Source organism: Protopterus annectens, chromosome 2.part0 (genome assembly GCF_019279795.1).
Source record: "Protopterus annectens isolate FY-2018-M chromosome 2.part0, PAN1.0, whole genome shotgun sequence".
Taxonomy (NCBI): domain Eukaryota; kingdom Metazoa; phylum Chordata; order Ceratodontiformes; family Protopteridae; genus Protopterus; species Protopterus annectens.
In genome coordinates, this window is record NC_056728.1 from 1,375,125,187 (window position 1) to 1,375,151,827 (window position 26,641).

At 43.5% G+C, this 26,641-nt stretch overlaps 1 protein-coding gene across 1 annotated transcript in view; it reads right to left on the reverse strand.

Annotated features, from left to right (window-relative positions):
• Positions 1-26,641, reverse strand: part of ZGRF1 (zinc finger GRF-type containing 1) — a 2,981,513-nt gene that overhangs the window by 1,585,897 nt on the left and 1,368,975 nt on the right. The window contains 1 exon segment of the mRNA XM_044061551.1: positions 10,708-10,913. Within this exon segment, the coding sequence (XP_043917486.1) occupies positions 10,708-10,913 (206 nt within the window).

Here is a 26,641-nt window from a genome sequence, read left to right on the forward strand (position 1 = left end):
GTGGCAAAGAGATCGCAGCAAGGCTGTCCCCATGTTTGAAAAATCATTTCCACTATGTTTTGATTGAGACACCACTCATGAGGCATTAGGATTGCTCTGCTCAGCTTGTCCGCTATCACGCTGGACTTCCCCGGAATGTGCATTGTGATTAGAAAGTGCTGGGAAGAAACTGCCCATTGCCAGATTCTTAGGGCTTCTCGACAAAGGGGGTAAGATCTGGTTCCCCCCTGCTTATGTACCACACCACAGACATATTGCCTGAGTGAATCTCAATAGTCCATAGAGGGAGAGAGTCTTGAAGTGCTTGCAAACCAAGAAGCACTGCTCTCATCTCTAGAACATTTACATGCAAGTGAGCTTCATGTTCTTGCCATGTACCTTGGACTGTTCTTCCCAGATAATGTCCCCCCCCCCCCCATCTGGGAAGTGTCTGTGGTCACTGTAGCTATTGGTTGAAGTGGAAGAAAGGGTCTGCCTATTGTCACATGAGTGGAGTGTATCCATCATCTTAAGTCGTTCTTGCAAGATTCCGTTATTCTGCTCAAATGAGACACTGGAAGCTCTTGAAGTGACCATTGGGAGAATAATAGCCACTGAAGGCTCCTCATGTGCATTCTGGCAAGAGGACCAGTGTAATCGTGAAGGCCATTGTTCCTAATAATCTTAGAATGATCTTTGTTCTTGGGAAGGAGGTGAAGTATCTGCTGTCCGAGTGCTATAACTCCTTCTGTTAGAAGAACTGCTACCATAGATGAAGTGTCCAGATCTACGCCTATGAATGTAATATGTTGACAAGGCAGATTATTGAAAATGTACTGTAATGCCCAGCTGATTGCACATGTCCAAAGCAAGGTCCTTGGCTTGTAGAAGTAGATGCTTGGTGGTGGCAGATAGGAGCCAGTCGTCTAGATAGGGAAACACACGGAATCCTAGACATCTCAAGTGAGCCATGACTACTGCCATACATTTGGTGAACACTCTGGGGGCTGTAGTGAGACCAAAGGGCAGAGCTCTGAACTGGTAATGGCTGGCTCCCAGCTGGAAGCGCAAGTACCTTCTTGATGTCCTGTCCATTTTTATGTGGTAGTAAGCATATTGAAGGTCTATCGAGCACATCCAATTCTCTTTCCCTAAAAAGGGAAGTACAGACTGCAGTGCCATCATTCGGAACTTTGGCTTCTTGACAGATTCGTTTAACTTGCTTAGGTTTGATATGGGCCTCCAGTCCCCTGTTCTTTTTGGCACCAAAAGGAATCTTGAGTAAGTTCTGAATCTTATTTGGTCTGCAGGGACTTCTTGGATGACTCTTTTGTGGAGCAACTTTTGAATCTCTAAAGTTGCTTGTTCACTTAGATTGGGTGGAAAATCTGGGATTGTTTTGTTCTGTGTAACAGGTTTGGAAAAAGGGATGGAGTATCCTCTGGATATTATATTTAGTACCCATTTATAGTTTGCGATATTTTGCCAGGCTTTTGGGTACATTGATAAACGTCCCCCGACTGCCTCCAGAGCAGAGCAGTCGGGCCTCTTTTCAGGAATGCTGATAAGGGGGGGGGGTCTGTGAAAGGAATCGCAGTCACCCTGGCTTTGCGGCCCCCCCCCTCTGCGTCTGGGGTGTTATCTACCATTATTACCTCCCGCTCTGCCCCTGGGGAAGGTATCACCCTGTGCATCTTGGAAAAATCTCTGAGATCTTTTGAACCACATCTTTCCGCTGTTCTGACCCTTAAGATAAGGTCTTGAAGGTACAGAAAAATGTACTCCAACGGCAGAGAGAAATTTCCCTTCCTGCATGCACCGGGTTAGTGTGTCTTTTACTTTGGGTCCAAAGAGTGAGGAACCATCAAAAGGGGCGTTAGTCAAGGTAGACAAAGGGCTCTGCAAAATTGCACAAGCGCATTCAGGAGTGTCTCCTAAGGGAAACTCCAGAACCCGCTGCCCTGCTTGCTCCATCTGCTGTGTATGATATGAGCCTCATGGAGGAGTTGACAATGGAATTTACGGTGGACAGCTCGAAGGAGACCTTCTCATTCACCTCCGCAGCTAATGAACCTTGCAGAGTATCTCCTAGCTCTTTCAGGAGATCTCTGTATCCTCGTAAAATGAGTTAAGTAGCTCAGCGATCGCAGTGAGAAAGTCGCTGCAGAAAAGATACACTTCCCATATCTATCCATCATTCGAGAGTCTTTATTCGGAGGATGAACAGATGAGGAAGTCTCTGCAAGTTCCTTCTTGGTGGCTGCTGCCACCACCATAGCATCTACGGGTACCCCCTTTGTTACAAATTCCTTGCCTGAAGGAGTTGACAAAAATTTGTTTGGCCTCCAAGGGACCGGTTCCGTACTGTCGGGTGACTCCCATGCCTTTTGACTAACCAGGTCCATTAGTTCATCGAAAGCCGGAGATACCCAGGAGGCTGAAGGTTGAGACTCAAAGGCCTTCAGGTACAATGACTCCTCATCAGACGGGGTGGTGGCCTGCCAGCTGCCTTTTGCTTGCGAATCTCTAGAATATCTGCAAATGAGATATTGTCAGAGGACGACCGTGGGGACCCTTCCGACTCATTGAGGTCAGTGTCTGAAGTGATGGACTCATCTAGGGAGTCAACATGCTTCCTCTTGCAGGTTCTCTTCAGAAGTGGCTCCTCAAAAGGATATTCTGGGGAGGCCTCGGAGGAGAGGAGTTTGCCCAATGGGGGATTCTGAGGCTCTGGATCTCTGCTGTCTTGAGGAATGGGTGGTGCTGAGACTGTAATCGGTGGCTTGGGGGGATGAGTACTGTATCCTTCTGTGGTGCTGAATGGGGAGACAACATGCTCCTCATCAGCTCAAAGGCGGATACCGCAAGCTCCGAAAACTCCCCCGGCTCCAAGGAGACAGAAAATGGCAAAAGAACCAAAGAGATCGGACCAGAGGCTGATGTGGGAGCCGAGCTAACCCGGGTCAATGCTCTGAGGAGTAGACTCGTCACCGAAGATCGGGGCCGAGAATCCCCCCCCCCAGGGGCCGACCATTGTACCTCGGCTCCCAGACTCACCGGACGGCGCCGAGAGAGTCGGAGCAGATGTTGGCTTTGTAAAAATTGAAGGGGGTCCCAGAACCAACGGGTCCACAGTAAGTGGTACCAAGCACTCCAGCTCCGAAGGACCAGCTTGGCTCGGAGGAGGAACAACAGTGGGTACACAGTAGGCTCCGCGACCAAATGGGTGGGAGCCGAGAATAATTTAGTCAGCTCTGGTGACTTGAGGAGTTTGTGCACCACCTGTTCCATGTCATCATCTGATAAGCTCTTTGTAGACCTGTAAGATAGGGAAGGAGATCGAGACCTATGAAGGACTGGTGATCTCGACGTCTGAGAAACCGGTGAAATATCACTGGACCAGCTCCGAGTGGAGGTATCTTGCGGCTCTGAAGGCTTTGTACCAGGTCTATCAACCAAAAGAACTTCAGACGGCTCCGAAGACTGTGGAGCTGAGGAAGTAGTGACCTTTGAAATTTTTGGAAGTTTGACTGGCGGGCTCAGACTGAGCCGATGTTGCAGGTGAATGTCTTTTCTTAGACTTATTCTTTTTAGAGGAAGATGAAGAAGAGGAAGTATTATGGATGGCTTCCTCAAAAGAAGGCTTTAAGAGCCCTTCAGAATCAACTTATTTCTCCTTTCCTGAAGTACTCTAGCACTAAAAGAATGACAAAACGTGCAATCTTCTTGGAGATGAATGGCAGCAAGGCAATAAACACATATAACATGTCCATCAGTGATGGACATTTTTTGCGACCACTTCTGACATTTCTTAAAGCCCGAAGGCTTGTGTTCTCTCTCTTTCTGGTCTTTAGACATTTTCAAATTAAGACCCTAAAAGTGACAGCAACAACAAGAATTTTTTTTTTTTTAAAAGGCTAATATAGCTAAAGCTACACCAAAAATTTCTACAGAACAACACAAGGAGAGACAACAGGGGAGAAAAAAAAAAACAGAACCTCTAACTTAAACGGCTCTATTTATTCTTTGGACAAGGCAATAAAACACTAGCAGCCCTCTAACTTAAATGGGCAAATAGCTCTCTAACTTAAACGAGCTATAAAAAGACCAACAGACGAAAAATAATCACTACACGAGATACCAAAAGGGCCTACAAAGCGAAGGCAAAAGCCGTGCTAAAGGGGAAAAAAAACTATAACAACCTAACAACGAGCAGCAGAGAGGCAAATGTTAAACTAAAGGATAAAAGATACATATATATATACATATATATATATATATAAATATATATACACACACATATATATATATATATATATATATATATATATATATATATATATATGTAAATATAACAAGTTTTAGACAAGGTAATAGAAAAAAATGTAAACAACTTAGCCACGGCCAAGATGAGTACATCCAACCTCGTAAAGCAGCAAACGAGATCTGGGAATTACTCCACTGCATTGTGGGATACCTTCTTGCCAAGGGCCAGGTTTGAGACTTTCAGCTAAGTATTCGGCCGAGTCGGAGCAGAGGATCGGCTCCGAACCCATCATTGTAAGAATGAAGGCGAGATAGGACAATTATACGGCTATCCTCAGTAGAATATCCCTTTAGTAAGGAATACTGTCACACTGATCAGGAAGTACATCATAGAATACTGAAGAAAGTGGATACATGAGTATAACAAAATACAGGGAAAGTGACAGCAGACAGAATTACTGGACTGGTAGCATACACTACTACTGCAATGAGTGCTTTAGGGTGCATGGCTGCCACACAGTACAACACTAAGTGTGCTAACACTGCAATGGCCATGACAGGGTTCTAACAGAAAGTAGGGGTATCAGATTCAACATTAAAGGGCAGAAGGATCAGCCTGGAAAGGCTGCAAACCTGGAGGGGATGTGCAACCAACAATAACACAGGGAACAAGTAGGGCATGTTGCAATTGTGGGTAGGGGGGCAGCATCTAGCCATGAATCATGGGACAGGTTGCAGTCTTCGGGAAGTGCAGTCAGCCATAGAACAGTGAACAGGAAGGTCTGCTTGCAATCTTTTTGGGTGTTGAGGGCACCCAGGTAGGGCAAAGACAGCATCCAAGCAACAGTCCTGCTGTGTCACTATTTTCACAATGTTGCACAAATGCAAAGACAACATGGCAGGCTGACAGAGGATGCTGGATGTACAGAACGATGGGTACACACAGTTTGCCGCTGGCACTGGTGCAAAGGAAACTGGACATAGCTCATGTCCACAGCTCACTCACTCTCTATAGCACAGTGTCAGAAATGATACATCATCGGCACACAAGACTGTGCCTATCACAAGAGTGTCATAGGTCATGGCTGACAGAGTGTTTTGCACACACACACACACACACACACACACACACACACACACACACACACACACACACACAGATCAAAGTGTATACCCAAAGCGTAGTGGCATCAAAGGACAGTAGTACTTAGAAATGTAAACACAACATGAGATGCGGGTACTGCTTTACCACAGTAGAATGTTGGAAAAGGCTAAAGACAAGGCTTTTCCACACCAGGTGTGGTAGAAAATTGGAATATCAATGCAGTGGGTGGTCACAACTGGCTGTTGGTAGAGGTGCACACAGCTGCTTAACACAGATTGCACACCTTATTTTCTGATTCAGCCACACCGCTTACGGCTGCTTACACTCCTAGCCATGGATGCCCAACTACCAAGGCCAATGTTCATCTGGCTCCACTGTGTCCTCCATCCCTGGCTGTAGAAAACAGTGGGATGTCGCTGATGCTGGCCTGACTTCACTGCAACTTCCAACCCAGACTGTGGATGCACAGTGGGACATGGCTGATGCTCATCTACCTCCATTGTGGGCACGTCCCACTGGATATCTTATTCAGGGCTCTACAGTTCAACATCAGACTACTGCTCTGTAAGTATACCATGATTAACATACATAAATGCCTAAATATGGAGTAGTGGGTCAACATTTGTCTTCCAGAACCACACAGCAGGTGGCACAGCAACATTTCTGGACATGCAGCCAAAGTTTAACACCATTCCATGGACCACAGGCCTCCAGATCTGACACTGTGAGACAACACAATAGACAAAACCATCATTCTAATCCTGGAAACACCACACCATCACCTAAGGACATTAGCCCTGATACCCTACAATCCCAACATGAATCACCCATGATCCTTCTACCTATGTCAGCATTGTCATCCCATGCCACTGTGCCCCCCCAGCTCGGCAAATGAGAACTGGGTCCTGCCAATTTCACTGGATAATGTGAGCATGGTAATGCAGATGCAAAGCATGGCCAGACAATGCACTGTGTCTGTATTATTACAGTGTTGTATACCATTCCCTGCCTCTGCTTAGAAGCTATAGATGGTGGTCATCAGACATAGTTCCAGGGCACAAGCAGCATTTCCTGCAACATACAACATTTAACACCATTATGAGTGGCCTGTTATCGATGTCTACAGAACTTAACCTTCAAAGCCTCTAGGTTTGGTAATGTGTACACTTACCAACTAGATGACCCTATGGAAAGTCCCTTAGAAAAATGCTGGTTACGGTCACACGTGTGCCAAATGTGGTAATCATGAAACCTGCCTGAATGTCACAGAGACATACTGTATATAATATTCTGTGTAGTGCACACTACCTGCCAGTTGAAGGAGTGGAATATCTTCTGGTCAATATACCGAATGGTTTGTGGAGTAGGTAAGCCCCTGATAGCAATATGGGGGCAGTCAGTGGCCCTCAGGACCTCAGGGAAATGGGCTATGCCATAGAATGCCCTCACAGTGGTGGCTCTCTCCTCGACTAACCATGGGAATTAAAAATGCTGCTTCACATTCATCAGCATGTGCATCTAGGAAACTGGTGCATGATTTTTGAAGTTGAGCTCTGAAAAACTAGTAGTGTGCTAATCAGATGCAGTAGCAAGCATAATTAATACTACACAAACTTTCATGTCCATTGGGACAGGAAGTCCACACATCCGTTGTCATCCCATGTGAGAGCTGCACAAGGCTAACAGCTTCCCCATCTGATGTCTCTGTCCATAGGGTAGCAGTTCACTGCTGCTGATAAGACTCTTCTATGATGCAGTGGATGGTGGCACACATCATCAAAACTACTAGCTTCTAAAGTAGTCACTAAATTATGCCGAGTGACTAATGTCGATGCTACTCCTAGCATTTTAGAAGTGACGCACCTATTCACCAGGAAATGATGGTGTACAGATAAGCTGATCACCATGACTCAGTGGCATGATTCAGAATCTTATAATGTCTGAACAATTAATTTCTTCTGAAAACATAGCTAGGGAATAGGATAAAATTAAAGTGGAGTTTAAAACTAGGGTGGAGATAAAAGAAAGGGAGATGCAGTTAAACAGTAACAATAATTATTTAGAAGGATTGACAAATGTTAAAGTATTGCAAACCAAGGGAAATTTCTCAGAACAAGAAAAGGAGCAAATGCAGAATGCTAAACAGAAAATAAGGGATTACCTCAATAATATGCACAAGATTAGAAAGATTGCTGTTAAGCAACTGTTTTTTGATAATTCTAGAGCTCACAAAACATTTAGTATAACAACTCAGGCAACATACAGTGTAAAAGGTTGTCACCAAACTTAGGGAGCTTATAACAAGGAAGATAACAAGAGACCCTGTGGAAGTATTAGAAATATTTCAGAAATGTTATGAAAGTTTGTATAAAGCAGGGAAATATGGAAATTAAGAAAAAGTACACATGGAAAAGTTTAAGGAAGAATTAAATATGCCAAGGTTAGAGGTAAATGAGGCACAACTGCTAATATTTAGGATAAGAAGGAATGAGATAAAAATGGCTATGCATAATTAATCTACAGGAAAGTCCACAGGAATGGAATGGATGGTATTCCTGTGGAAGTTAGGAAGGAAAAACTGATAACGATCTGGAAGGTTTTGTTTAACAGTATTTTAAGAGGAAGAGAACTGCCAGTATCCTGGAAGAAGGTGGTCATAATGGTGATACCTAAACAGGATAAAGATCCATCGGATCCAGGTTCATCATCAGCTTCAGTGTGGTTTTGTCGAGGGGAGGCAAACATTTGACAATATTAACAAAACACTGATGATCCAGAGGGAAGCAGAATGTCAGAAAATACTACTTTTATTGGTGGATCTTGATGCAGAGAAAGCATTTAAAAGAATAAACTGGGACTTCATGAGCACAGCAATGGAAGCATTTGCTTTCCCTGATACAATTATAAGGTTAATTAGAAGACTATATGAGGGATCGGAGGCACAAATTAAAGTGGGTGAGTTATATTTAGAACCATTTGCAAAGAAAACAAGGGACACAGAAATTCAAGGATATAATTGCTATGGCAGTCAGGAAAAGTTGGCTCAATTTGCAGATGATATTATTTTACACACAACAAAACCAGAAAGGGACATTGCAGTGTTGTGGAACATTTTAAGACAGTTTCAAATCTTCTCAGGATACAAAATTAATGAAACTAAAAACAAAGGAAATAGTGGTAAATTATGTACCCACACACAAATTGGTCCAACTATATCCATATGTATGGGACATGATAAAATGAAGTTATTTATTAGGAGCATGGAATAGAAATTACTCTGTTGTGGCAGCTAAGGATATGTGGTAAGAGACTAAACAGAACATAATACAAAAATTGAGAAACTGGAAGCTTTGTTATACGGATGTGGATACTAAGATACAAGCCATTAAAATGTTTTTTAGTCCCTTTAGTCTTATACACAGGTCAGGTATATGTTTTATCAACCAAAGGAGAAGTTGTGGATAGCAATTAAAAAAAAGAGTTGGAGGATTTTATCTGGGAAGGGAAGAAAGTAAGGGTCAAGTGGTATAAGCTGATTCTTCCAACAGAACAAGGTGAACTAGGATTACCCAATTTGAGAGGGTATTTTAGAGCAACACAGTTAATGCTCTTATACATAGCACAAGTAGAAAACTATAATTTAAAGTGGAAAGGAATGATGCTGATACAGGGAAGAAGCTCAAGAAATAAGGAGAGATTGGGATTTTGGATGCAGACTCTTAAGGAGAACAACAAAAATCATACAGACTATTATATTCATAAAATAGCAGGGAGTATTCTAAGAACCAAACCAGTATGAGAATGGAGAAAAGAGATTTTGACTATAAGGATGACTGTGGTCAAGGATACAGATAATAGGCAAGAGGAGGTGGAAATTTATTGGAGAAAACTGGCAAAGAAACCAAGGTATTGGGAGCAAATAACTAAAATGGGAAAGGTAATAGAGTGGGAAGAAGCGAAACATTTATTTGGATTGCAGGTTATAGAGATTGCCTTCCCTATCAAGGATTGATATCAGAATACAGGCAAAGAGAAAGAAAGAAATAAGGGGCTCCCTGAATGAAAGACCAGCACTGGTAGAGATTTTAATAGAATCTGCAACAGAAGCTGCCATTAAAAAAGGAATAATTAGCAAAGCATATCAAATATTGTAATCAAGGACTAATATCAGAGTACAGGCAAAGAGAAAGAAACACGGGTCTCTTGAATTAAAGACCAGCACTGGTAAACTTTTTAATAGAATCTAGAACAGAAGCTGCTGTTAAAAAAGGAATTAGTAAAGCATATAAAATATGCATGATAATTATAAGAATCAATCAGAGAAGCTTAGAAAGGATTGGGAAGAGAGATTGGATAAGCAATTCACAAAGAGACAATGGGGGGGATGTATGTATATCTCCCAAATATACAACAAAGTCTAGAAGATTTAGGATCATTGCCTGGAAGTGTTTACATAGGTATTTTTATACCCCAAGTAGACTCCAATGAATTTTTCCGCTGGTGGATAGCAAATGTTGGAGGTGTGATAGGCAAGAAAGAGGTGGCTGGGAACATATTTTTGGGGAGTGTAATGAGCTGGCAGTCTTTAGGGATTCCCTGCCGACTGCTCTGTTGGAAATGCTGGGTGAGCAGATTGGATAGACTGGGGAGATGATTTTTTTTGAGTTATGATACAGAATCGGAATTGCCTAGACATAAAGCCTTGCTGAGTCTCATTATGGTGGCTGCCAAAAAAGCAATTACTAGAAAATGGAAATTCAAGTCTATACTTACTTTACTAGAAGTAGTGACTATAGTAACAGAGATAAAACAACTGGAATTGGGATCTTTAGAAAAGGGAAGGAGCAAACTACAAAGGAAAAAAATGGGAATTATGGGAACAATACATGCAGAGCAGGAACGAAGTCTAAGAGGCAGGATTTGAATGAGCCATATAATCTTTAACTGACAATGACTGGATGGATTACAAGTGATGTACAATGTTTGCAACTACAGTTCTTTCACTGCTGTCTGTGATATATACCATTTGGAACTAAAGTTGTGTCATCTTGTTTCTTTCTTATTTATATGAATGTAAGATTGCCTATGTCATTATGTGAAAATTTAATAAAGATGTTTTTTGGGGGAAAAAAGTACATGTATACATATGAAAGATCATATCAAAGAGATGCCTACAGTGACAACAAATATATCAGAGATTACCAATTTCAGTGGCTAGACTGTTCAACATTTCCCACTGGAAACCAACTGCTTTCAATTATACCTCATGAAGTAATAAATATAAGATCAATACTTTTGGAAGACTCAGAGTGTTATATCCAGGCAAATGATAAATCTAAGACAGAAGTAGATCATACCTGACTAAAAGTTGGCAGTCATCATACAGAGGAACGTGTTGACTTCTTGCATAAATTGCTAAGCCTTTTGGACCAGACAGCATTATCTTGGAAGGGCCTTCTCTTCTTCCTCCTTTGTTTGAATCAAGACCCTTCACTTCTTCTAACCATTTGAAAAACTTGCATGCACTGTTTTTTGCTGCATCACACGTAAAGAAGAATCGTCCCTGGAAAAAGAAAAACCCAGTTTAGTTAAGATAAAAGAAATTATTTATACAACTTTTTAACCTTTAATATCTTCTTTTTATAGTAGGAACTCCTAACATTTTTTAAGACATAATCCGTGCTATGTTCAGATTTAATGAAAATAGCTAGCCACCCAGCGGTGTGGACATTGGCTCTACGTGGTTGTCACTCGATGTAACACTGATTATATGTGCAAAAATGGTAAAAAAATGTGTCGTTGATGGAAGGATGGATTGCAAGTAGTTTTTTTAACATCCATCCAGCTAAGTCATTGCAATAAAAACTAATTTGCAGTCAATGATAGGATTACTGGCATTAACCACAGAGTTGCTAGATTTATTTATTTTTTAAATTCTGATAACCATTTAATGCCAATGAAACAAGCCTAATTTTAATAGACTATTCTGTGTGTGAAACAAACCACAAGATAACAAACACAGAAATGTCCTTACATCATCAAATGATAAACCACAGGACCATCTCTGATGGACAAAAAAGTACAGTTTTGTACCTACCATAAATGTAGATGTTCGAGGATTCCATTGCTGCAGTCCTGACTATTGGGTATAGTCCAATACCAGAGTATAGGTTGGCAGGCCGGGTCAGGCATTAGACTGACGCCAGTACGCCGTACTACTAATCGCATGACGCCATATCCTCAGTCTTTTCTTGCCCCAGATGTCAGAAGACCCTAAAAAGACAAGTCCCAAAAAACCTGCACCAAAAACATGTACAATATATACAACAATATATACAAAAATATAAGCATGTAAACCCACCTACACAACCACCCCTAAATACAGAGGGGGAATCAACATCTACATTTATGCTTCCATTGCTGCAGTCCTGACTATTGGGTAGAATCCCAAAGCAGAGGTAAGGGAGGCTGGCAAATTATAAAGAAGTAGGAGCTGACAACATGCCTTGCAAAACAGCTGTGGCAAAACCAGCCCTAGACTTAGAGTAGATAGGAAGGTGATAATGCTTAGAGAAGGTATGCACTGAACTCCAAGTGGCTGCTTCCAAAATATCCTTAGTTGCCACCCCCCTTAGAAATGCTGTTGAAGTGGCAGTAGCCCTAGTGGAATGAGGCCTAATCCCAGCTGGAATCTCCTTGCCATGATGGGAATAACAAAATGCAATGCAAAAGCCAATCCACCTAGAAATAGTTTGTTTTGACACAGGCTTGCCCTGTGAACTCAAAGCAAAAGAAACAAACAACTGCTGAGACTGCCTAAAATCCTTAGTCCTGCTTAAATAGTATGGAAAATCAAACCTTCTTGCAGAAGTAATAGCCAACAGAAACAACACAAAATTGAGATCCCGCCCTCTAAGAAACTGCTTGAACAAAGGATGCGAAACAAAGGTGGGTCACAATCATAGTGAGCTGAAATTGCTGCAGCATGAATCTTAATGGAAGAGAAGGACAAACCTTTGTCCAATAATTCAGTAAGATATTGAAGAGCCACACTCAGATTAGGCTCAGAAATCTCCAAATTCTTTGCTGTACTCCAAAATAAAAATCTCTTCCATTTTCTCTCCTTGTACTAGGTCTTCTAGCTTCCATAATCACATTTAAAACTTGTTGAGGAAGTTGAGACCTGCTGTGTTTCAACACAGAATATGCCAGGCTGTTAGATGAAGAGAGTGAAGCTTGACATTGAGCAGATGACCGTCCTTCTGAGATAACAGATGAGGAATCAGAGGTAAAGGCCATGGAGGCTTCTTTACCAGACTGTAGTAGTGGGTACCAGTGTTGCGAGGCCAATCTGGAGCTATCAAAATCATCCTTGGCCTGTCTTGTCTGACCTTTAATAGTACCTTTGGAAGAAGAGGCAGAGGAGGGAAGGCATACACATGAAGGTTTTTCCAACTGAAAGACAGAGCATCCACTTTCCAAGCTGTGTGATGAAACCCCTTTGTGCAATACTTTGGCAGCTGGTGGTTTAGTGGAGAAGCGAACAGATCTATGTCTGGAGTTCCCACATGAAGATCCAGTTTCCACCGTGGGGATCCATGATTTGTCTGCTTAACACATCTGCTAAGGAGTTCTGTGCTCCTGGCAGAAACCTTGCCTGAAGAGTTAGTTGCAGGCTTAGCAGTCTCCCATAAAATCATTGCTTGCCTGCATAGAGGATAAGAATGTGTTCCCCTTGCTTGTTGATGTACCACATGACAGTTGTGTTGTCTGTTAGAATCAACACCTGCCCTGGAAGAAGTAACCCTTGAAAGCCATTAATGCAAACTGGACTGCTAACATCTCTTTCATGTTGATATGTAGATGCTGTAGTCTGGCAGGCCACTTGTCTTGTATCCACTTTCCATTTAGATGAGCTCCCCAAGCAATGTCCGAGGCATCTGTCGTTAAGATCTGACTTGCGAAAGTCCCTTGTTTAGGTGACATTCCTGAGCCCACCACAAGAATTCTTTTTGAAGGCAAGGTATTATTTGAATGACAGTGTCCAAATCCTGGCAGTGCTGTGTCCATACATTTTTGAGATACCATTGTAGCTTCCTCATATGCAGTTTGGCATTGGGAAGCACCAGAATACAAGATGCCATGAACCCTAATGCTTGAAGGACTGTCCTTGCAGTCAGCGGACTGATGAGATAGTTGATGAAAGTAAAGTGACAGACTCTTTTGTTTGTCCGGGGTTAAAGGCCATCTGTATTCAGTCTCACACCCAGAAAGCACATGTCTTGAGAGGGTACTAGACTGAGAATACCCTAGGCATCTTAGCACTGCTATAACATATTCCAGATGCTGCAGAAGATCTTCCTTTTCTTGAGCCAGAATCAGGCAGTCGTCCAGGTAAGGATAGATTTGAATTCCTTGAAGCCTGAAGTAAGCTATCACTGGAGCCAGAACCTTTGTGAATACTCTGAGCAGTAGATAAGCCAAAGGGCAATGCAGAGAACTGATAATGAGAATTTCCAGAACCGCAGATACTTCCTGCAACTTAGCCTTATAGGCACATGAAGGTAAGCTTCCTTGAGATCTAAAGTTACCATCCAGTGATCTTTGCCCAGCAGAGGTAAAAGCTGTTGTAACGTCAACATCTTGAACTTGGGAATGTCCAAAAACGTGTTGAGGAGAGATAAATCCAAAATTGGTCTCCACGTGTTTCCCTTCTTTGGTACAAGGAACAGTAGAATAAAATCCTAGGCCCCTTTCTGAAACAGGGACTGGCTGAATGGCCCCTATGTGAAGTAACTGAGAAACTTGCTTGTGAGCCTCTTTTCTTTGTGGAGGAGGAACGTCTGGCATGCCTTTGAAAGGGGGCATTGTATGGAAATAAAATCTGTAACCGTGGTGAATGATATCCAACACCCATTTGTCTTGAGTAATTAAATCCCAATTTTCTTTGAAAAGAGACAGTCTTCCTCCCAAAGGAGCTGCCAAACGTGAATCTGGTGGCAGCTGAAAAGACAGGTCATTGGGTCTGTTTACGAAAGGACTGACCCCTGCCCTCACCAGAAGTCTGAGCAGGTGAACTCCTGTTCTAGGCCTAAAAGAACCTTGAGCCCTGCCCCTACCACGTCTAGACCTACCCCTAGACTGGGAATCATAAGCAGGATATGTCCACCCTTAGCAGGCCAATTTCTACTAAACTTTGGAGGCTGCACCTGCAAAAATCTTTAACAGTTTGCATAGACTTAGCTTTGTCCTCCATTTTCTTTAAAACTGCTTCCACAGGCGATCCAAACAACACATCAGACTGTAAAGGAGCATCCAAAATCCTTGTCTTAACATGCTCAGCTAAATTCTGATCCTTCAACCAGGCATGCAAGAACAGAACTGGTAGCAGCCACCCTCGAGGAGGCCTGTACAGCATCAAAACCACATTGCAAAGAATGCTTACCCACTTGTTCAGACACGTGAACCAAATCCAGCAACTCTTTACACTCAATACCTTCCGCCAAAGCATCCACCTTAGATTTCAATTGTGAAAGGAGATAATTCTGATATTTTAGCATGTGAAACTGACAATTCAATGCTCTCATGGCTAGAGTGGAAGAAGTATACACTTTCTTTCCCCACCTATCCAAAGCCCTTGCCTCTTTATCAGTGGGAACAGGATTTTAACCAGGCCCTTGAGAAATAGTTTCTGGGTCCGCCCTAGGACTCTTAAACAAATATTTATGATGTAATACCTATCAGGCTTAACAGGAGCAGGAGGCAAAGAGTCAGGGTTCAGGGAAGCCTCTGCAAAAACATCTTCCACCACATTCAACACAGGAGGAATAGCTAAAGGCCTATGCTGGGGTAAAAACAAGAATTCCCTAAGCCTTTTCCTGAATCAGAGTAATCCTGGCCTTCCCATTTAAAGTGCTCCCTCATGGAATGCAGAGTCTCTGAAAATGAGAAAAGTGGAATCATCCACATCAGAATAAGTAGGATACTCCTGCATATCTTCCACAGAAGATTCTGAAGCCTCTGAACACTGTTCAAAACTATCAAACTCCGGTTCCACCCTAGGCCTCTTATCAGGCGCGGGCATAGAACCCTAATCATAGTAATCAAATCTTCTGCCATTTTAAGCATATGTTTCTTAGGTACAGAACCCGAAATGCTAGGAGAAGCCCACTGAAGCTGAACTAGGCCTACCTCTCAAAGAAGTTTTGGCAACAGAAGGAGAGGCTCTAACTACCTTGGGAAGAGAGGGAAGAACAGTCACCTGAGAAGCTCCCTCAGCCTGGCCTACCTCCTGAGAAGGCACATCCTGTAATAGTAAAGTTTCTGCCTGGGACTCCATGGAAACTCCTGGCAAAACCTCCGGCTCCACTGAGCCTTCTAAAGAACCGTTCACTGTTTTATCCCTGCGCTTCTGAGGAAGCGGGCGTCGGAGCATCCGACGGCATTTTATAATTGCAACGCTTCCCAAACACTAACCTGGCACAGTCTAACCTCCTCTTAATAGTGCGTTTGTTAAACCTAGCACAAGAGCTGCCACCACAACGTCCGTGCTCAGGCCCTAAACAAGGTATACACAAGGTATGATAATCCCTATGAGGTATCTGTTTCCCACAAGAAATACAGTTATTCACTTTTTCTGACATCCGTAAAATACTGAGGCAAGAAAAACCAAAATGTTCTTCTGAAACTCCCGCTCGAAATATTTCAGAACGCCAACCTGCACTCGCAAAACTGCTTCTGCATCGGACCATGCGGCAAAAAGACTGATGACCGACGCCAGCCTTATACTCTGGTATTCGGGCCGACTGGACGCGGACTATACCCAATAGTCAGGACTGCAGCAATGGAAGACGAAGAACATTTCTGCATTTTCAACAACAAAAAAAAAAAGAGTTATGTACTCACCATAATGTTCCATCTGTGTTGCTGACTCTCATTTGCTCTTCAACCTATGAGATTTGGATCTGAGTATCAGATCCAACTCAGCTGTAGGAATCAGCCAAATTAGGATACTTCAGAGCTCAAAGGGAAATAGAAGTATATGTCCAAAAAATAAGAAGTTATGTACTTACCATAACGTTTCATGTGATTTGTTCCATCTCGTCTTCATTCTTCACTGATGGGTTCGGAGCCAATCCGTCGGCTCTGACACGGCCGTTAGCAAAACTCAAGATTTACCAGTAGCTCGAGACCAAGCCCCTTATCCCATGATGCACTGCCGGAATGACCTCATAACTTGTTTGCTGCGTGTACCATATCCCTGTAAGAGAACTACTCTCCCAAGAGAAAAGAAGGATTGAATAACCAGGATGACAACAGCCTGCAGGTCAACTATCAGCCAGGTGGGGGATGGAGGGAGGGATGTAAGAATGAAGGCGAGATGGAAAAACTCACATGGAATGTTATGGTAAGTACATAACTTCGTAATGTAAAGTTGTTCAATCTCGCAGTTCATTATTCACTGATGGGTAGCGTCCCTAGCACCCTCAATCTCGGGTGGCTCATGGGAGTACATTCTTCAGGACCGTGGACCCAAAGGAAACCCTGTCCCTGGAGGCCTTATCAGCTTTGTAATGAGTGATAAAGGTATGAGGTGTAGACCAAGTGGCTGCAGCACAAATGTTATCAAGGGGCAATTTGGCTTGAAATGCAGAAGACGCAGAAACTGCTCTGGTAGAATGAGCTTTAATCTTGTGTAGTAAGGGCATATTAGCAGCTGAATAAACAAAAGTGATACAATCAGATAGCCATTTAGAAAGCGTTACTTTAGCAACTGGTCTACCTTTTCTGGCTTCAGAGAAAGACGCTGGTCTGATTTTCTAACATCTTCTGTTCAAATATCTGAGCTGACTGTGAAAGTCAAGCTTGTGCAGCATGTACTCTAATTTGTTAGAATGGTTAGGGAAGAAGACTGGCAACTCAATGACTTGGTTGATATTAGATTCAGAACAAACTTTGGGCAAAAAAGAGGGGTTTGTCCTAAGAGATACTCTATCAGCATGAAAAATCAAATGAGGAGGGCTGATAGATAAGGCTTGAAGTTCTGACACTCTGCAGGCAGAAGTAACAGCCACCAGAAATATGGTTTTCCATGACAAAACTTTGAGATTACAAGATGTTTCTGGTTCAAATGGGGGAAGAATCATGAGAGACAGCATAAAGTTTAGATTCCAATGAGAATAAGGAGTTTTCACTGGAGGCCTCATGGAAGGTCCCTTTGAGAAAAGCCTTGGACAACTTGTGGGACATTATGTTTAGCCCGTCCACTCCAAGAAGAAAGTTAGATATAGCAGCCAACTGGACCTGGACTGTAGCAGCTGCAGCTCCTTCATTAAAAATTATAGTCAAGAATTCTAAAATGGACGTCAAAGGGTCTTGATAAGGATCAATGTTCTGCTTAGAAGCCCATACGGAAAATCACTTTCACTTACTAAGATATAGTCTTCTGGTGGACGGCGTATGAGACAAGAGGATCGGTCTTGTCTCATCAGAAAGATCATGAAGCCTGGCTATGAGGGTAACTGGAGCAGCCAAGCTGTTAGCTTCAGTGACTGCAATGAGGGATGGAGGTCCCCCGACGGATGTGTCAGAAGGTTTGGAACTGGGTCCAGAATCCATGGATCCTCCAATAGACGATGATGAAGAAATGGGAACCAAATCTACTGAGGCCAATGTGGGGCTATGACGATGATAGTCCTTTCCTGCAATACTGCTTTCTATAGAAGTCTGGTTATAAGAGGGATTGGAGGGAATGCACAGAGGAGACCCGGGGGCCAATCGTGTATGAGTGCGTCTCTCGGGGGTTGTCCCGGAGGGGGAATCAGGGCAAAGTAGCTTCTGCATTTGGTGTTGACGTGACTGGCAAAAAGATCGCAGCAAGGCTGGCCTCACTTGCGGAAAATCCTGTCCGCAATCTCTTGTTTGAGGGACCACTCGTGTGGCAACAAAAATGCCCTGCTCACTTTGTCTATCATGTTGGATCTCCCCGGGATGTGCGTTGCCAACAGAAAGCGCTAGGAGGAGACAGCCCACTGCCAAACTCTGAGGGCTTCTCTGCAAAGGGGGTAAGACTTGGTCCCGCCTTGCTTGTTCAAGTACCAAACTACCGACATGTTGTCTGTCTAAATTGCAATCGTCCCTACAGGAAGAGAGTCCTGAAAGTACTGCAACGCCAGAAGTACAGCTCTCATCTCCAGAACACTGATATGCAGGTGTGACACTTGATCCGTCCATGTGCCTTGGGCAATCATTCCCTGAAAATGTCCCCCCACCCTATTAGGGAAGCGTCTGTGGTCACAGTGGCTACTGGAGGGGGTAGAACAAACGGACGTCCTATAGTTACTTGAAGAGACTTCAAACACCACTGGAGATCTCTCTTGCAAGAGTTTGTAATCAAAATCATATGACTCACTGGAAGTTCCTGATAGGACCATTGGGTGAACAACAGTCACTGAAGAATTCGCATATGCATCCTTGCTAATGATACGGCCAAGATCGCTGCAGCCATGAAACCTAATACTTTTAAGACTTCTGCAGCTGGTGCTCTGTCTTTCGACACTAATGAGTTGACATGCTGGCGAAGGAGAAAGACCCTCTCGATTGGTAGTCGTAGAGTGGTGGCTGAAGTGTCTAACTCTGCCCCTATAAAGACAATATGCTGCGATGGCGACAAGGCAGATTTTTCTGAGTCGACTGTAATGCCTAAGTGATGGCAGTGTGTATTCTCTTGTTTGAATAAGTTGATGCCTGGTGGTGGAGCTAAGGAGACAATCGTCTAGGTACGGAAACACCTGGAATAGTAGACATCTCAGATGAGCCGTGACCACTGCAATGCATTTGGTGAACACTCTGGGAGCTGTAGTGAGACCAAAGGGCAGGGCTCAAAACGGATAACGACTGGCTCCCAGCTGAAAACGCAAATGATCTCTGGATGGCCTGGCCATTTTTATGAGGTAGTACGCATCCTTGAGATCTATCGAGCACATCCAATTGTCTCACCCTAAAAAGGGAAGTATTCACTGAATCGTGACCATCCGGAACTTCTCTTTCTTTACAAATTGGTTGAGTCAGTTGAGGTCCAAAATAGGTCTCCAGTCCCCTGTTTTCTTTGGAACCAAAAACAATCTTGAGTACGTTTTGTATCTTATTTGGTCTGCTGGGACTGGCTGGATGACTCTTTTTTTCTAGCAACTTGCAAACCTCTATAGTTGCTTATTCCCTGTAACTGGGTGGAATGTCCGGGATTTTCCTTGGGAGCGTGGGTTGGATGAAGAATGGTATGAAATACCTCTGGAAATTATACGTTGCACCCAGCTGTTGTTTTTTTATACCTAGCCAGGCATCTGGTTATAAAGATAAGTGACCCCCAACTGCCTCCAGAGCAGGACAGTCTGGTCCCCCTTCAGGAGCGCTGATAGGATTGACCAGAGAAGTGATCTCTGTCACCCTGGTGTTGCAGACCCCCTCTGCCGCGAGGGTGGCGTCTTCCACTCTTACCCCTCCTCTGCCCCTAGAGGGAGATTGACCACGTGTGTCCTGAAAGGCTCCTTCGGCTTTTCGGAACCACATTCTTCCTCCCTGTTGGCCTTTGGGGTAAGGCTGAGTAGGGGTGGAAAAATGGACTCCAATGGCAGACAGAGTCTTTCCCTCCTGGTCACACCTGGTGAGAGTTTCCTTCACTTTGGGCCCAAAGAGAGATGAGCCATCAAAAGGGGTGTTGACAAATGAAGACTCCGGTGAAGCGCATCCAGGAATGTCATCTTAGTGCAACTCCTGTACCCGCTGCTCTACTCATCCCATCAGCTGCATATGAGAGGAGATGCATGGACTAGTTCACGATGGAATTTAGGGTAGCGAGCTGGGCTGCAACTTTGTCAGAAGCCCCTGCAGCTACAGTACCCTGAAGATTATCTCCCAACTCCTTAAGGAGATCTCTTTGCAGTCTGGTGAAGTGGGTCAACTAGTTCAGGGATCGGAGTGTAAAAGTCGCTGAACTAAACATGCGTTTCCCATATCAATCCATGATCCTGGACACTCTGTTAGGAGGATGGATCATCGAAGTCTCAGATATTTCCTTCTTGGTGGCCGCCGCCACCACCATGGCATCAACAGGGACTCCCTTGGAAAAAATCTTTATCTACGGGGCAGAAATGAACTTATTGGGCCTCCGAGAGACAGGCTCCATGGACTCCGGTGACTCCCATGCCCTTTGAGAGACCAGCTGCATTAGCTCATTGAAGGGCGGAGACACCCAAGTGGAAGGTTGAGACCCAAAAGCTTTCAGGAGAACTGACTCGTCCTCAGTAGGGTGTTTGGATTGCCAATCATCCTTCTGCCCAACGATCTCGAGCATCTCCCCAAAGGAGATATCCTCGGAGGGGGATCGTGGGGAACCTTCTGACTCATCAAAGTCAGTATCAGATGTCAAAGACTCCTGTGGGTAGGCCAAGTGTCTCCTCTTACACAATCTCTTCCTGGGGGCCTCCTCCGTGGGAGCCTCTGGGAAGGTCTCGGAAGAGCAAAGGGCACCCTGTGGGGCTAACTGAGGCTCAGGGTCTCTATGCTTGGCTTTGACGATGGAGGCAGAAGTGGACACAGGCACTTTGGGGGAAGAAGAGGCCAGACTTGGTGTCGAGGATGTCTTTGGGGACAAGGCTCTCCTCATGGCTTTGAAAGCATCACGGCTCCGATGAAAAGGAGTCGACAGACCCGAGGGAACCGCCATTCCCCTCCCGTACAGAGGCCATGAGGCTCCTCATTGCGGACCCCGAGAGGAAGAGTGGACACCAAGTCGGTGCGACTATCTTCCCCGGACCCGACAGGAGAGTGTCGGCCCCCAGAGTCCCAGGTCGGTGCCGAGGATGTCAGCGTAGATGGAACCGATGACACCAGAGCAGGTCCCGGCTCCAAAGACTCCACGAACAGCAGATCGACCCCTTCTGGCTCCGAAGATCCGGTATGGCTCGGAGGAGGAGGAGCCAAATCCAGGATGGTAGTCTTCGGTTCCGACGCTGGGGTCTTCAGTTTGGCAAGGCCTGGTGCCTGTAAGAGCTTCTGCACCAATCAGTCCATATCCAAATCCGAGAGGCTGACAGAAGATCTACAGGAGTGCACAGAAGGTGCCGATTGGAGGAGTGAAGATACAGGTCTCTCAGAGACCAGCTCCAAAACAGTGGGTCGGCTCTGAAAAAAGAGACACTCTGCTCCAAGAGCCATGGAGCTGAAGTCCCAGAATTCTCCACTTTCTTAGACTTTTCAGATGCCTTGGAATCAGTTAATGATTTTGATGATTTAGAGGACTTGCTGGCCCCATCCTGGTCAAACAAAGCTTCAGTAAAAGGATGCTTCAGCAAACCTCAATCCACAAGCTTCCTTTTCCTCTCTAAAATAAAATAAAAAGAAAAACACACCTAGCCAACGGAACTGGGACCCAGCTAGTGCAATGGATAGAATAAGTACAATCAAGTAAAAAAACATGCGCTGGGTCAAAAAGGCTGTTTTCCACGTACTTCCACGTACTTCCAATGCTTCTTATACACAAGGCAATAGCTCAGTAAACGAAATTAAGTACATACGAACAATATCCAGTAAAAAAGAAGCTGTTTATTGCAATAAAATGTAAGCGCTTTCACCCGAAGGCTTCCTCAGACATTTCAAATAACCAAGTTCAATAATCATTTAAATACATAGTAATTCATCCTAATAGGTCAAAATCCATCACAGCTTCTTTTTTACTGGATATTGTTCGTATGTACTTAATTTCGTTTACTGAGCTATTGCCTCTCTAAAATAACCCTTGAAGAAAAGGAATGGCAAATGCTACAGGATTCCTGCAAGTGCACCGCACCCAAACAATACACGCACTGAACATGCCCATCAGTGAGAGCATCTTTTGCCCTCAGTCTGGACATTTTTTGAATCCAGACTTTGGGTGCTTGTCTTTTTCCTCAGACATATTAATAAACAATACACAGACTAAACAGTCTAAAACAACCTAGAAGAAAAATCTGTCCTGGGCTCAAGATAACACTTCTAATTAACCAACACCGTTTAACAAATGGCCGGAGAAAAATGGGGCCAACAGTAAAATACAGCCTAAAAGTTAAAGCTATCCTTAGGCTCAACTTTAATACAGAACATACTCTAACAATGGCCTGGGAAAAGAAGGCCAACCCTATTAAAAGTGTAACAGCACACTATCTACACTATGAAAAGTATAATGCACACTATAGTAATATATAAGGAAACACACACTGAATAACTAGGCCTAACACGAGGTCGCTACAAATATGTTAAACTATGAAGCACCAAGGGAATAGGTTGAAAGAGAACTACAAGAGCTTAATATATAACCATCTATAAAAAATAGAGAAGTTTTTGAAAAAAAAAACTTGCGAAAAGCGATTTTGTGTCAAAAAAGGCTCAAACGAACTGGAACCACTGAGATCCGTGCAGCGGCAAACTAGATCTGAGGTAATTTTGGCAGTGTATCATGGGATAAGGGGCTTGGTCTCAAGCTACTGGGAAACCTTGAGCTTTGCTAACGGCCGTGTCGGAGCCAATGGATTGGCTCCGAAACCATCAGTGAAGAATGAACGGCGAGATTGAACAACTTCACATTATCTGTCAAGTCCTTGAAAATGCAGGAGAATGAAGGGAGGGAAGGCTGAAGAGCAAATGTGAGGCAACAACACAGATGGAACGTTATGGTAAGTACATAACTTCTTTATCTGATGTTGATGCCTTCATTTGCTCTTCAAACTATGGGACAGAGTCCCAAGCTACTAAAAGAACTTGTGAGGCCCTCAAGGAAGGATATTCTGGAGCACAGTGGAACCAAAAGGCGCCCTGGTCCTGGAAATGTCCAGCTTGTAATGGGAAATAAAGGTATGATGTTTGCACCACACAGCAGCTGCACAAATTTCATCTAAAGGAAGTTTATACCAAAAAGTTGAAGTAGTAGAAACAGATCTGGTAGAAGGGGATTTAATATTACTAGGTAAAGAAATGCCCTTGGAGGAATAAACAAGTTTGATATAACTGGTAATCCAATGGGCTGGCATAACCTTGGAAACTGGTTTACCTAATTTGGAGTTAGAAAAAGATACAAAAAGCTCGTCAGACTTCCTGACTGTTTTGGTTCTGTCCAAACAGAAGTGTAGTTGTCTATTCACATCCAACGTATTGAGAAGGTACTCTCCCTTGTTTTGAAAGTTTGGAAAGAAAAATGGAAGACTAATGACTTGATTTAAGTTAGTCTCAGAAATCACCTTTGGCAAAAAGGAGGGATTAGTACACAAGGTAACTCTGTCCTTGTAAAAAAATCAGATTTGAAGGTTTGCAAGACATGACCTGTAGCTCAGAAACCCTCTTGGAGGAAGTAATAGCCACCAAGAAAATAGTTTTCCAGGTCAGAAACTAAAAGTCTACTTTCGCTGAAGGTTCAAAAGGGGGTGAGACTACAACCTGAAGAACTAAGGTGAGGTCCCAAGGAAAGGCAGGATCCTTTAACAGAAAGTTACTCTTCAGGAAGCCCTTGCAGTTTAGATGAAGCTAAGGAGAAAGAGCTCTCCCCTACATGAAAACTGGAAATGGCGGCAAGCTGTACTTTCACCATAGAAAAACTTAAACCATTACTAAAAAGGTAAGCTAGAAAGTCCAAAACTGCCAACATTGGTGCAGAAAAGGGTCTAAATTGTTCTGATGAGCCCAGATAGAGAACCTCTTCCACTTACTGTCGTAAAGCTTCCTAGTGGACAGTCTGCGTGCCACAATCAAAATTTCTCTGACTGGGGAAGAAAGCCCTGGAGTTCTACCCATCACTGGAATTAGAGAAACCAAGCGGTTCAAGTTCAGATCTGGATGGTAGTGTCCCGAAATATGGGACAATAGATTTGAAGAGGCCTACAGAGTCCCAAGCTGGACAAACCAGGTCAGACCAAAGGAAGGGGGACCACACTTGACGGGGCCGAAAAGGGGCAATGATGATGATTTGGCACTTCAACCTCTGTGCTTTCTGTAGAAATTTGGGAGAGAGCAGAAAAGGAGGGAAGGAACAGAGTATACTGGGGGATCAAGCATGGACTCGAGAATCTCTTTTGTGACTGTCCATGCGGAGGGATCAAGGCAAAAAACTCACTGCACTTGGTGTTGAAAAGAGACGCAAACAGGTCGCAGCAAGCTTGACCTCATCTCTGGAAGATCATGTTTGCCACTGCAGGACTTGGAGACCATTTGTGAGGCATCAAAATGGTACTGTTGAGCTTGTCCACTAGGAAATTCAACTTCGTCAGAATGTGTGTCACTATGAGAAAGCAGTTTGAAAAGATAGCCCATTGCTACAGCCACAAGGCCTCTCAACACAAAGGATAAGACCTGGGTCCTCCTTGCTTGTTGACATAACGGACTGATGTCCCTCCACTGGACCAATAATCAAGAAGCCTCAATCCTCACCACTGGCACCAGTGGGGGATGCACATTGGGAGGATGACAAGTACACACACAGTATTTCAAGTGCAGCTTTCTGCATTAAGTGTAATTTCCCTTAAGAACACACAGAGACAACAGTCAGTTTGTGGCTGGTTTCCTCCTCTTTCTCCAGATCCCCAATTAGACTGTCACTGGCACACTACAGGGTTGAGATCTCAACTGAGTGGCAAAGCCAAGACTGCCAGTACCCTCTCTGTCCAACCAGTGCTTTGTGTCCCTGCCCAAGTACATGACACACACACACACACACTAAAGGCTGGCACAAGTTTACTAGCTATGTCCCCTTCTCCCCAGACTAGCCACCAGCCAGCTCCTTATCAGGTACTTTAAGGCCCTTAACAAAGGGTATCCACTCTTACTGTGTAATGTTACTACCAATACAAATGGTAGTTTGACCAAAAGCAAGGCTATTAGGAGTGGCCTACACAGTGTCACCAAAATAAATATGCAATTACTCTCAGAACCTAAATATATCTAGACAGATCAGTCACAATTAAAGGTTTAAATATATTTAATAATAAATAATAAAAGAACAAGACAATATTAAATATATTTTTACAGTAACATCAGAGTTCAAAATCACAGGAAATATTTAAAACAACATTGCAAGACAGTCTAAAATAAAGAAAAATATCTAAACTAAGCTTTGATAAATTACTGACAATATCTAAGAGAATTACTATACCCTAGCACACTTACTTAATTACAGCAGCAAGGCAGATGTTTGGTGAATAGATCCTCTAGCTGATGTCAGGTGAAAAAATATAGAATTCGGTCTCTAAGAGACTTTCCAAATTAATATCTCAAATATTACTGCTGGTATAGCTTGCAGAATGGCATAATTTCTTGTCATCTGACTCTATCCCAAATAAAAACCCCACTGCTGAAAGCTAGCAATATTTATCATCCACCTGTGAAAATACATAGACCTCAGATCTTGGTAGATGATGGAAATAATAAAACAATAAAACACTTCCAAGACAATACAGAAAGTTCCCTAGTTGTAGGCACTGTGACTGTTACTGCACTGAAACTGAAAGATGACATCTTTTTATGGCCTGGCCATAAAATAATTTAATTTCAGCTATTTTTTTCTGAAATTAACCTTCTGTATTCCAGTTTCCACTGTTAAAATATATACATCTAAACAGTTGCAATAGTACAGGTATGTTTCTGTTCTATACCAGTAGGGCATGCTATGATTACATTTTAAGCACTTTGTAAAATACCTCTTCAGCACACATGTCTGTACAAACCATCTTATATGACATACAGCTCTAATACACGTGTAACACAAACATCTTATATGAATCACGTTGACATTCACAAATGACATATAATTATTTACAGAATTCCAGTTAGCTGTGCTGGCAATACCTCCTTTGTCACACTGACCACCAACATGTCTGTCTGAATAGCAATAGTTCTCGGGGGAAGACAGGAGTGGAGGACTTGCAATGTGAGAAGCACTGTTCTCATCTCCAGAACATTTATATGCAAAATGGTCTCTAGGGGGGAACCACGTGCCTTGAACTGCATATCCCAGATAATGCCCCCCCACACCAGAGATGGGAACTGCCTGTGGTCACAGTGGTCGAGAGGGGAGGAAGGATGAAAGGCCAGCTTTGGAGAAGATCGTCTGATTGTATCCACCAGATGAGAGACTGTTTGCATGCTTGAGAGTTCCTGATATGGTAGTTCACAGGGTAATGCAGAAGAGACCACTGCACAGCTAAGTTCCATTGAAGCACTCATGTGAAGGTGTACCAAGAGTACTAGAGTGATTGTCGCCACCAAGGACTC